At 40.0% G+C, this 14,082-nt stretch overlaps 1 protein-coding gene across 1 annotated transcript in view; it reads right to left on the minus strand.

Moving 5' to 3' along the window:
* The window catches only part of LOC145411601 (uncharacterized), a 176,675-nt gene that overhangs the window by 107,437 nt on the left and 55,156 nt on the right, over positions 1–14,082 (minus strand). Inside the window, exon 2 of the mRNA XM_080281612.1 lies at positions 7,264–7,335. Within this exon, the coding sequence (XP_080137738.1) occupies positions 7,264–7,335 (72 nt within the window). The remainder of the gene's footprint in view (positions 1–7,263; positions 7,336–14,082) is intronic.

Here is a 14,082-nt window from a genome sequence, read left to right on the forward strand (position 1 = left end):
AGCAGAGAACTCAGAAGATTCAAGTTCAGGAATATGAAAGCAAGATTTGGCGTCACGTACATATACACAACAGCCACCTTTGGCTTTGAAACGAGTATACTGAAAGTAGGAGAATACAGAGAAGGGTTTCCTATCAGTCACCTTAGACAAATAAGTCTCAGTTAGGAAGAGAAGGTGAGGTTTAGAGAAGAGGTAGCACTCAACAGAAAGTGTGTGGAAAATCTGCAAAATGGAAAAGCTGCAGAAGGAGAAGAAGTGATTCAGACAGTAGTTCCTGGCATCTCACTGGGTCGCCACCGAGGGAAGGGCGGATAGTGGGGGTATTTATGGTCCCCCCTTGGGGACTCTGAGGCTTGGTTATCAGATGCCATTGTTTTTGTTAAATTTTGAATAGGAAGTGAAGTATGTATGTGCATGTAGTTTTGGAAGGCAGGAGTTCACTGAAATATGGAACCACTTTTACGAGCAACAAATACTGTTTCCGAATGATGGACTGCACTTGAATGCCATTGGTTTTGCCTGTCTTGATCGTTTGCATGGAGATGAAGTACAATATTTTTTGAAAAAAAAACAAAAAAAAACAATCAAGTTGATAAACATTGATATCATATGATCTGATAACACCATAGGTAATATAAGCTCCCCACATCAGAAAGGAAATTACATTAAAGCTCATCATGTGACTGCACATAAAGAGTGTAATAAATTTTCTGACTTGGAGGTTCATGTCTTTCTGAAGATTAGGATGTAATTGATGTAACACAATCGTAGCTAAACACTAAGCAACGAGATTTTCTAGCAGAGTTTAATTTACAGGCTACCACATTTTCAATAGTGATGGGGGCTGTGTGTTGTTATATAGTAAATCAGGATTCCATCTAGTCATATATTACCAAGTCATCTATTGAAAGCACTGACAGTATTTGCCTTCATTTTATAAATGAATCTTGTCATAAAATCACTCTTTGATTACCGTAATTTATCGTCCACCTGAAGAGCCAGTGAACATAGACAATGAAATCTACAGTCAAACTGCCAAGATCTCTTGTATCAAAAGCACTGAAAAAATTGGCAATTTTATTTTACAAGCTCCGAAAACTGGATAAGCCCTATCCCCGCACACAGTGTAAAACCTGTATACAAATTTGCAGGAAAGTTCATTGTATCAGTCTCTAAATTATCAAACACGTGGAGCTTACATCGTAGATCTTGTCTTAGCCACATCAGAAAATTTCGTAATGTTAATGTACAAGCAGAATTTAGTACAGTTATAACAAAGTTCCCAACTACAAAAAGGTTAATTTTAATAGATTACAGGTAATTGTAAGTGCCAGCAATTGGCATCCCATCACTAAAACGTTAGTCATTAATGATGCAAGGAAATTTCTTTTACAGAAACTCTTTTCAGTGCAGCCAAGTTATCTATTCCAACATGAAACACAAGGCTTTCCAAAAATTCTAAACCAAAATGGTGGAACTCCCATATTAAACACTATCTGTTAAAAAAAAAAAATTTTGCATACAAAAATTATAAAACTACAAAGAGTCAAAGGGATAAAAACAAATATGGACTTCGACAGAAGGCCAAGAAATTAATCATGCAAAGTTAGAAAAACACTGAGATACATTTAGCCAGCATTAGTAAATCATATCCCAATGAATTTTTCAGTTACATCAGAAGCAAAAAGGTGATAAGTCCACAATTGGACCCTTAATCACTGATAACAAAGAACATACTTATGATGACACTAAGATGGCAAGAATTCTAAATACTTTCTATGTGTCTGATTTACAGTACAAAACACACATAGGATTCATTCAGTTTCCCTAGATCCTGTAGAAGATGGCTACAACATCTATGATGTTGCAGGTAGTGAATGCGATGTACAACTTGCAATGAGTAAGCGGAAGAATAAAACACATGGGCTGAAAAAAAGATATCCATATGTATTAAAGGAGCTACAGAATTAAATATAAAAGCCTTTGCGTGAAAGTTTAATTTTATTTTTTCTCTAAAAAACAGTAAGGTGCCACACAAGTGGAAGCTTGCAAATGTAACCTCAGTGTTCAAAAAGGGCAACAAAGTACAACCAGAAAACTAGACCCAAATAAGTTAAACACAAGAGGATTGTAAGTTGCCTGAAACTATTATCAGAAATATGATTGCAAAACACTTAGAAACAAATAATCTAACAAAGATACGCAACATGGTTTTTGGAACAGTCACTCTTGCCTAATGAATGTTGGATTTTTCCAATAATATATTAAACATGTGCAACAAGACTAACAGCCGTATTCTTAAAAATAATCCATTCCCTAAACTTTCCCTGCCTGTCAAAGAAGTTTTGACTTTCATTGGTATCCAAACAGATTCCCTTGGAAGGGAAGGGAAAATGTTCAGGTTGGTAATCCTGCTAAGCTAAAACGACCCATCCTGCTGATATTGGAGGCATTAGATTTATAACCTACTACATAAAAGCACGCATATCTCGTGCTGGATAATGAAAGCATAGCTCATTTGAAATGTGGGAAGTCGTCGTCACATCCATACTGTTGATTTGTATTCAGCCATAAATGCCATTCTGGCTAACACCACAGTGATGTTCATTCCTCAAGAGAGTATTCTGATAATAAATTATACTCAAGGAATATTATTATCTTCAATGTAAGAATCGCTTGTTAACCCCTTAACCTCGGGGCGTCACTTTCGTCACGCTCGGGTGCAATGGATCATACCGCGGCGTCACTTTTGCGATTCTGTGTTATTTTGAATTCGCTCGGGATTTCAAGTGGTTGTTTGTATCATCTGTCAGTACTGCCATGTCTAACAATAGTCAGTGCTGCAACTGTCATCTGTACTCCCATCCATTGTCGACAATTTAGGCATTTCTACCCGTCCTTGACTCCCCTCCCTACCTCCCCTCCATTACCTTCTCCTCCCACTTGCCCCAGCTGCACTACTCTAGGCAATTCTTGCTCGGATTTTTCCACTCATTTCATCCATTGGCATGAGCCCTATGTCTTATTTTTATGCAATATATATAAAAAAGAAAAAAGGTAATTGATAGTGCCATACTCAGGAATTGGCTAATAATCACCTAGTAACACCCCACGTGCACTCGTTCGCTAATTTTCCCTGTTTATTTCCCCTTGAAAATAAATATAAGAAAGGAAGGGAGAAGCCTAAGTGATATTTACATTCACCTGGAACTACTTAATTTATTATGTATTGTCTATATCCTGCCAATCATTTCACAGCATATAAATTAGCAGCTGTCACCTCGCTGACGTTGTCAACCCTTGGCGGCCCCATATCTGCCTAATCATTCAGTTCAGTGTTGTCTCTTGCGATGAAACTGTGTAGCAATCGTGCCCCTCCATTTTGGCCGCTTCTGGAGGGCCCTGTGACCTCTACCCCTACTAAATCTCGTGTGGGAAGGGGTAAAGGACTAAGTGACTCTGCTGTGGAGCGTGAACTGGCTAATTTATCCATGATAATGATGGACAGTGACTACAATCTTTTTGGTGAATCGTGTGATGAGCCAGTGGAGGAAATGGTGATAAACTACGAGTGCTTCAGTGTCCCAAGTTCATCCTGGCTCCAAGGGAAAGGAGCCCTTATTTACTGGAAGTGACAGTGTATAATATAGTGTAAATAAAATAGAAATATAAATAATTACTAATATAAGAATATGATTACAAATACTTGGAGTAATGGCAATGAAAACTTTGCTCTCTACGCTAGTTTACTGAACGAGAAAGTGAATGCCTGGAGTGAAAATAAACTACTATTACTGAAGGAAACTTATGGATAAATACTGTATATATATATATATATATATATATATATATATATATATATATATATATAAATGTAATAAAGTACCAGGAATATAAAATGTGAGTGTGTTTATGAATAATAAATGACAGAATACTGGCAGGGAACAAACGCGGGTGGGAAGCTGGTACGCACCCGTAATTTACATTGCTTTCACAGTTTTTTTTTTGGGGGGGTATGGATTCCAAACTACTTAAAAATCAAAGAATAGTGTTTCTAGTGACAATATCAGGCTGTGGTAATCATATTACGGGGAGTCAGGAAGTGTAAAATGGAGACTCCGTTACCCAACTTCAGAAATCTCCACAAGTCCTATGGTAGTCGATGAAGCCTTAACAAACATCCCAGGAGAAAGCTGAAGGTATTTGCTATATGCATATGTAATTATAATCCCCGCACTTAAGGGGTTAACGTCCGTCTTATGTACTCGAGTGGTAGGGCTCACTTGCTTTTTTTTTTTTTTTTTTTTTCCAGCTGGAAGACATAAGCTGAACCACTCGTGTGACCTTTATGGCAGATTATCCTGTTCTGGGCAAATTAACAAGCAAATTGTTACTTGAAAAAAATCATGTGACCCTAGCCCTAATGTATAAGATTTGTCAGAGTCAGATCATATAAGACTAGATGAATATTGGAAGTAGAACGTCGTTTGCTCTGTTTATGTCTGGCTAAACATCTCATGTTACAAGGGTAACACTTTTAGAGAGATACAAAGAGCACTTTAAAACCAGTATAACGTTGTAAATCGTATTAATAAAATTATAAAGTACCTTTCATTAACATTTTAAATATTTTTTAAGACAATAAACAACAAAGGAATGTACAAAAACTGCTAAAGGATTTTTGAAGAGACGGGTCAAATGATTCAATCAAGTTCTAATAATTTCGGTTGCTCGAAGGGAAGACCTTGCCCTTCGAGCAGCTAGGGCTTTTGTTTTTAAATACCAGTTCAGCAAACGGTATCCTTCCCATGCATCTAACAGGGAGGGAAAAGTTTAAAAATATGGGCATAAATTCTTTGACATTGTCTATCTTGATTTCAAAAAGGTCTTTGACAACGTTCTGCACAAAAGACTGCGTCAGAAGCTAAAGGCACAAAGTCTAGTGGCAGTGTGTTTGGATGGATCGAAGATTGGCTCACAATACTAAAGCAAAGAGTTGTAATAAACGGAAAAGAATCAGACTGGATAGATGTTACAAGTGGATTGCCACAGGATTCAGTGTTAGGTCCTATCCTTTTTTTTAATATACGTAAATGGTACTGATGAAGGAATACTTTCTAAAATTTCTAACATTCCCAATGACACTAAAATAGGTAACACAGTAGACGGCATTGCAGAGGCAGGCAATTCAGTGAGATCTTGAACAACTGTTTATCTGGATCCAAACATCGCAAATGGACTTCAGTATTAAGAAAAAAAAGATGGCAGTAAACACACAGGGGTTAGTTATTATATGAATAATGTCCTGCTTGACCATGTAAGCCATGAAATGACTTAGGAATTATAATAACAAGTGATTTTAAACCAAGCAGACAAATACACAGGCTGTTAAAAAAGCCAAAAAAATTATTGGATTCATAGGCTGACAGTTTGAATATAAATCTGAAAATACTGCCCTCACATTGTATAATTCAGTGATATGCCCGCACTTGGAGTATTGCATTCAGTTCTTGTCAACGTATTTTTAAAAATATATACTGTATAGACACTTGACAGAGTACAGCAAAAGGTAACAAAAATGATACCAATAATTATAAATAATCCATACGAGGAATGTTTGGAAGCCCTGAATCTCTTTACCTTAACTAAACGCAGGTCATGAGAATATTTAATTCAAGTATTCAAAATATTCAAAGGACACAATAATATGGTTATCGATAAATACTTCATAGTTGATTGTTCAAGTTATGTTTGAGGTAATGGGCATCAAATGATGGGCAAATTATTTCAGTAACACGAAGCTAATCACTTCTTCTTTTACAGAGTTGATATATGGGACAAACTTCTCTCCACTGCAGGAAACTGTGATACAGTACTTACCTTTAAAAATCGCTTGGATAAGTACGAATATCAACCATCAACCCCCAGTTAAGTATGTTCCCTCCTGCATAATACCTTTCTGTTGTGCATAACACTTTTTTTTTTCAGTCTGGACGATACAACTGTAGAACAACATCGACAAATAATGCTGATAATGTAACTCTCATTTTCAGGTAGATACTATAGAATATGATTTCTTTTCCCTCTTTCCTGTGAAATCTCCACAACAGATTTCTATGCTGCTTGGCGGTCCTGCTCACTCATTCCTGCCAGTTTGGTCTGGAGGGTTTGGTGGGTGTGCAACAGCCTTCCCGATTTCCTATTCTTGTCTTCACCTGATAGAATAATTTTATTAGTTATAACCTTCCCTATACCAAGCGGCCACGAAAGGACCAATAGATCTGTTGCCATTTCTTTTCCTTTGTACTCCTTTGTACTTTGTATAACTCCAGAAAGGAGGATGGAGGAGTACAGGTGGGCAACTTAAGCCTACAATCCACCGGGTTCTTGTATCAGATAAGCTTGGGGAGCTTGCAGCAGCAAAAACAACAGTAACCGCTACGGTACATTACGCTCTTTTAATATTTTTCCTTGCTCCATCAACATGATTTTACTCACAGAAGTGTCTCATCCCCGTTTCTGTTGTCACAACTTGTATGTTATATATCATTTCAGCTTTCTTCGTTGATATAATGGATAAACCGCGATCAAGCGTACAAGACCAAATTTCATCCTTTCCAACCAGGTAGAATATACATTACTGGTTAACAAACAAAGGTCTCATTGGGTTCTAACAGCTTTGAGTCGGTGTAAATAAACTATTTACAGTATATGAAAAAAGGAACCACGCGATTGTGAGCAACTTCAGAACAAGGATGAATTTTTACTTGAGTCATGAGATGTCTGCTATTGTACCTCATGCAACACCCATTTTCACACAAAGTACTCATCACTCTCTAGCCCACCACCAGCAACCATCTCAGCCTTCCCACCCTACCCCGCCTTCTCTGACCTGCATCCGAACAACCCCTACATGAACCGGTTCATGTAGTTTCTGGCTAACTCCACATGTTCAGAAACTTTCTATAACTCTAACTTCTCTAGTTCTGAGTATCTCTTAAGATGAATAAAATAGTCTGCCGATGGCAAATTTATGAAGATATGCTATATGTACTGATAAAGGCTTTTCTCAGAAGCCTCTTAAGCTGAATAAGGAGAAAGACTTATTCACATTGTGGCAAGAATATAACCTGGTGGCTCTGCTGCCTGGTTATGCAAACATCTCTCAACTCCCTCCCCATGCCCTGAAAGGGGGATGGTGGACTGAAGGAGAAGGGTAATTACATGATCAGGCAGGCGTTGGCCACAACAAGGAGTACCTACCTTCCGTCTTGAACCTGTGAGTCTCGAGTCCGACTTGAACTTTCCTCGACCACCCCGACCGACGACTCGTCTCTGTGGAGCATGAATAATGTATTAGTTTAAAATTAATTGTTGTATTATACTGCAGGTATGTAGGGGAATTCATTATCGCATTCGGTGTAGTACAACCTAAAGATGGTTCTATGCTGAATGGCAAGCAAATTTATTTTTTGTAATCCAGGAAACCAGTTAGTACGCTGGGTGGCAACTATAAAACGATATGACGCCTGGTGGTCTATTTAGAGGATTCACGGCAACCGGATGAGGACCTTAAAGGTTCACCTACAGTCAAGGGGTATTTGGGGTATATTGCTTACACAATGCCACTCAGGGTATTTGGGGTATATTGCTTACACAATGCCACTCAGGGGCAAGTGAAGCTGGTTACCTTTACCTTAGATGGCAGGACTGAGTACCCTAGTCCCGAGTCCAATGCCCCAAATGGAAAAAAAAAAAAACGACTGAATGATGGATGAACTGACTGGGCAGGATGTTTGACTATACTGCAACACGATATTAACTATAATGTATCCTGGGTCCAAACTCTCACCAGGCAAGGCCGCAACATCTTTTCCTTATTATCATAGTTTATTTGTGCACATGCATGGAATTATTCCCATTTATGTTATGTAAACTGTTCTAGGCATCAATTTTAGTAGGATATGCGTAATAAACAAGTGGATAGTAAGGTGCAGTATGCAAAATAAATCGCTTGGCAAGAGATGCTAGTCAACCTTGGTAACTAACGAGAATATGACCTTTGATATCATAATGTCATGGTAACTGTAGCAGTAGTTGCAACCCAAGGCCCCTATAAACGTTGATCTGCTGGGCCGAAGGCCGCAACTGCTCTTCTGCAGTTCACCATCCTCCTTTCAAGGGATAGGGAAGGAACTGAGTAACGCTTGTATAACCAGGTAGTTCCATCGCCTGGTCATAGCAATGCCATTTCGTGAAGGCTTCCATGTCAAGCATCACAGTACTATAGATTGCTCAGATGCAAGAACCGTATCCACAATTATAAAGTTGTTAATTAGGTAGATACGACAGTTTCGGCTCGATCTGGACCCTCATAATGCTTGAAAAACTCTTAACTCGGGCCGCAGCACTTGAACCTCCCCAGCAAACATCTTTTCCATGGGTGGACCCAATTCTTTCATGATAGCCTAGTAGTATTTGAAGTGTGGGCGCGAATGACAAGGTAAGAGTCATAATCACAGTTAATAATGAAAAGATTCGTCTATTAATTTGGTTTAGAAAGGATAAATTACCACAACCATATTACAGGCAGATATGTCTTTTCTACATTTATTTCGATAGATTTTACACTAGTCATAAACAGCAAAGAACACATTAAGGGTTCATAAGTGTTGCCAGCTTGGACTGTAATGTATTATGATAATATTAGTGATTCAGTTGTACTTCTCAAATGATGGGAAAAGTAAAAGCAAGACAAGAAGTTCGGTAAAATATATAGTTTAACAGTAGCTAACAGAAATTACTGACATTTACAGTGTCACCCTGAGACAGTTAAGGCAACATACGTAGGCTAAACCACGAAGGAAGAGGTGTTACGATATCTTCAGTGTTACTTAGAATACGGCCCTGAGGTAGCATATGTCAGAGGGTATCTTACAGTTCCGGCATGAGACGACACGAGGGTTGCTGTGTTTGCAGTGGACGACAAACTGGAAGAGAATGGAGAATGAGAGACTGACTTGAAAAGTGTATGTGGGTGAGGTGGCGGGGGAATGGGGGAGGATGGGAGACCGAGAATGAGGTGATGGGACAACGTGGATAGGTGAAAGAGTGAAGGTGGTGTGAAATGGATGATAAGAGGGGGAACTGGGTGACTGAGGATGGGTGGAGAGATGGGGTCGAAGGATTTATGACTCATGCTGGTGTGAGCTGGAGTGAGGGCATCTTGATAAGACAGGGTGACATCAAAGAAATTCACTTGTGGACAACCTTTCCTGCATTAAAGCATCTGAGGTAACATCAGGGCACTTTGCTTGACCAACCTCTGAACTGCGGCATCTGAAGATAGACAGACAGACAGACAGAATATGGATTGACGGACAAATAGACAGGCTGATGAAATGACAGATAGATGAAGGAGGATGGATGGATGGATGGATAGATGGACAAACACAGACAAATAGACTGCGACTCAGACACAAAAGCGAGATGCAAACCGTTCACGAATTTATTCAGCATGAGAAGACACCTAAAGGACACACAACAACCTTATTTTTTTTTTTTTTTTTTTTTTTTTTTTTTTTTTATGTGTCCGACTCTGGGCATAGGCTTCACAGCCTGCTATCAAGGCCCAGTAGTCCTCCTACATACCATACACCTCTACATGTCACCACTTCGGCGCTAACACCCACCGTCCATATTGAATACATGCTAGGGCTGTCTCATACAGGACTGGTGTATTGGTATTAGCGGGGGTATTTTTACGACATGTCGGCGGGTCTTCAGGTAGATCAGTAAAGCCTGATTAAATGAAATTCAAATCCTTAAACTGTTCCCTGCCCCAGCCGGGATTCGAACCTGGGTCCGTAAGGACTGCAAGCCACCCCTCTACCGATTGAGCCACCGCCTCCCCCTATTATAGAAGCATTGTTGCCAACCCGGTTGTAAAGTTCTTAACTGTTGTCGATTTAGGCACTTTAAACTTGCTTTACTGAAAGGTTTGCATCATAATAGATTAAGGCATACAAGGCAAATATTAATACAATATGTGACATGTCGGCCAGAAATACAGCTTGGATATGATGAAAAATAATAACTAGCTAATTCTTCATCAGCACCTTATCACTGGTGAGTCATTAGTTGGGGTTTATCCCCTTGGCAGTGTCATATCCTTCACCTTCCTGCGTAGAATCGCATTTACCAACTATCTTCGCCACATTCTAGTCAAAACAATTCTATATAGCTGTTTACTATGAAGCTATAGGTGTCCACAGTTGAGAGGGTGTCAAGAAGTATAGCACATGTGGTTTTGTTCTTGTAGGTTACATCCATACCTTTGTACAATGCAGCAAATGTCCTCATAATTGGCAATTAGCGAATAACTTTTTTCAGTATTACAAAAGGATGGAAGTTACTTTCCAATCTTCATCCCACATGTACCATGGTGGCCACTTGCAACGTTGCTTTGTGTCTGTCTGGGCGACTCGCGCTGGACGACCGCAAAAACACCTATTCAGATCGCTTTCCCTCCTGCCCTGGACAACATGCAGACCTCCGGTTTGTTTCAATGGTTAGTGGAATGACTGAAGTTTTTATGGCTAAAAATTAAAAAACTGTTGGTAAAGTATAAGTGAGTTAAAAAGATAGTGAAAACACCCTATTTTTTCCCGTATTCACCACACCAGTGACGTGGGTAAGAAAACATGTTGCTGCAGATGAAGGGTTAAACTTGACAAAAAATGAAAAGTAGTCGGAATTAAGGTGTTCAACTCCAAGAGATTTAAAGATATGGATTTTGTGCTGCACTGGGGAGTTATCTTATTCTAGTCCATTTGAGCCCGGAATCTCTGTTTCATGTTCTTTTTCCTCAAGACTGTATTCAGCTTAGGATAGGTTCTTGCGCAAAACGGGTTAAACGTTGCCTTTGTTGACCTCTTCCATACGAGACCTTCCAAAATTGAAAAAAATCGTCTGGCAGCTGCAAGAATACACTCACAAGTTGGTCACCCAGACTTAGAATTTTAAGGAGGCTATATAACATTTCTCCCTTACCAATTCATTTCGGTAAACGGAATGCTTGAGCTTTCCTGTTGCTACGCTGCTTATACAGTTTGTCAGTATTAAAAGACGGCACCTTTAAAATCCAAGGTAAACTTTAAGGAAGATGTGTTAGAGCCTTCGAACCCCATGAGCAACGCTAATGCTTTGTGACATCTCTTCCTTAGTAGTTTATAATTGCATATGGCAGGATAATATTCCCATGCACGTTAGTTATGCAAAAGTAACAAGCAGTGTAAAAAGGAATACTGTAGTGTAACGTGCAAAATACATCGCTAAGAAAGGCGTGTAAGCAAGGCTCATAAAGTCCGAGTGAATGTGACGCTTAGATAATGAAAGGCGTAATTTCATGTAATGAAGGCTTAGTGACTCATCGCTCTTTTCTCCTATGGCGTCATACCCCAGTACGGTATTTACCTCAAGATAGCGCTTTGCAGCACGGTTAATGTATATACCGTGATGAGAGAGAGAGAGAGAGAGAGAGAGAGCGTCTTTTATTAACCTCTAACTACGATGACGTCTTTCTATAGTTTCTTCTTGCTTGTATCAGACAATTAATTTTAGGTTAAAGAGATCCTTCCAATGTAAAATAGGCTCACGTATGTAACAAATGCCTCCATTTAAAAAGAATCTCCTAAGCTGATTGAAATATGGGGAGTGACTGGAACATGTAATGGCATATTCTCGTTGATCCCCCCCCCCCACTCCTCATGATATTGTGGATAAATACGCTAAAAGGCACACTGAAGGACGAATTAGTTGTTTAGTATGAGGTGGAATTTAAGTAACAGTTAGTCCCAATTAACAAGGCCCAGACTTTCGTCTTTTTGCATCTTAAAAAGGCAATGCTGCAGCTCAGCCTCATTATCACTTTTTCATTTCTAGCATCATATTCTGATGTTACTCTTTCGCTACAACTCAGCATGCAAGATGAAGACATGTCAATTTTAAGCCAAGTTAATGTGAAAACTGTATATTTGCTTACATATCATGTATGCAAGAAAGTACTGACAAATGCAAAATATCTTCCGCTCCCTAGCCTCTACTGGTAGTAGCCTTGCAGGAAGTCTCTGGGTTAGCTTACAAGCTTCTTTTAAAGTTTGAACACGGTGTTGGAGAGGGACGTCTTCTCGTGGTGGCACTGATATAACCAGAAGGTTTCGTAATCCAGTTATACACCCTCTGTGTTCACCTACTACCTCCAGATGAGTCAGGGGCCACAACAGCGAGGGTTTGTGCACACGCTCTGTTCGAACTGGCACTTCAGCAATTCACACTGCTAGGTACAAGTTGGTTTGGGAGTTTGGATGCACAGTATGATGCGGGAATGGGGAGAGAGCCGTGGTGCATTGATTAACCCATCCAGTTCGCAACTGGATGATTGTTAAGTCGATTCTTGGGTGGTCTGACTGTTGGACACGTTATTTTCCCCATACCCCTGTTAAACCAGCTTTACGATGGTGGATCAAAATACAGTTTACAATAAAATCGACTGACGCAGATTATGTTGTAGGGGATGCCCGGGACCCATTAGCCTATATATACAGCAGACCGTCCACCAAATATCCTCTTCCTCCTCCTCCTCCTAGGATGTAACGTATACTGTTCACCCAACTATCCTCCTCCTCCTCCTCCTTCACCTCCTCCACCTCCTCCACCTCCTCATCTTCCTCCTGCTGCCTGCCACAGTGAGTGGTATATTTCTGGTTCGTGCAAAACTTTATGGTTAGTTGGACTGATACTTCAAACCCAGGTTGTGCGAGAGGCTTACGATAGGAATTGCAGGTGTAAGACAGCCAACTCTCCCCTACCCGAATTTTTACGATACGAGAACAGAAGGTGCATATAGAGGAGAGAGTGACGGCCTAAGTTTAGTATATTCTTGCTCCCTTCAAGTGATTCTAGTCAACTGGAGATTGTCTACACCTCATCACTCACAAACTCCACAAATGACACCCAGATATTGGGAGTTTGCATTTACCTTCGCATTCACAGGTTCCATAAAAGGCATTCTATTCATTGATACTGAAAGACAGCATACAGCTTAACATTTTCAGGTTCCATAAGAGTCATTCGGATATTAGCACTCACAGGTTCCATAGATGCCCCTCAGATATTGGGAGCATGGATAGGCTACATCTTTGCACCTGCAGGTCTCATACAAGACACCCAGACTGGAAGCCTCATATCTTACACCTTCGCACTCTCAGTTTTGTAAATACATTAGTAGGTAAGATTCTCCATGTCTCATGATACTCTGTTCCAAGGCCAAGGTTTGATAAACCAAATAATACAGGAAAGAATGAAAATGGTACTAATGGCAGTGGCACTGCTTCCAACCGGCACACCTGACAAGATAAACGAGTAACATTATGTTGGAAGATACACGCACACGGAGCGGACAGCCACGTCTGGAAAATAACCACCCATCTCTAACTACTGTTGTAGTGTCAGAAACTGCACGTGTACGTTGCACTATCAATGATATTCTCTCTCTCTCTCTCTCTCTCTCTCTCTCTCTCTTTCTGGCCAGATAATGAAGTCGATTATTGAAGTCTACGGAGGGATGGGCAGGAAAGGCGACAGGTCTTCTGTTGTTGACTGTACTATCACGATCAATAGGTTGCTGACACTCTCTATCGGCTTTGGCAATGGAAGGTTTTATATGAAATATTTTTCTGGGGTAATAATATGAAGTAGACACACATACACACACACACACACACACACACACACACACACACACACACACACACACACACACACACACACACAACTGAAGGCAAGATACGGGAGGACACCCTCTGATGTTTGTGGAGGAATGAGAAACATGGGAGACAAGACACAATACTGGAAGAGTATTGTCGGCGAATTTTAGCTCGTGACAGCACAACCGACAGGTGAATAGTTGGCGTGTACTGGAAAGACCAAACATTTTCATTTTATAGTGCGTGTCAAATGACATGATTACATGCTTGTGCAATTTCTGAATTCGTTCGATACCTGTTTACTGCCCTCACCACC

Source organism: Coenobita brevimanus, chromosome 90, assembly GCF_032717465.1.
Source record: "Coenobita brevimanus isolate Jiangsu-jjx chromosome 90, ASM3271746v2, whole genome shotgun sequence".
Classification (NCBI taxonomy): Eukaryota; Metazoa; Arthropoda; class Malacostraca; order Decapoda; family Coenobitidae; genus Coenobita; species Coenobita brevimanus.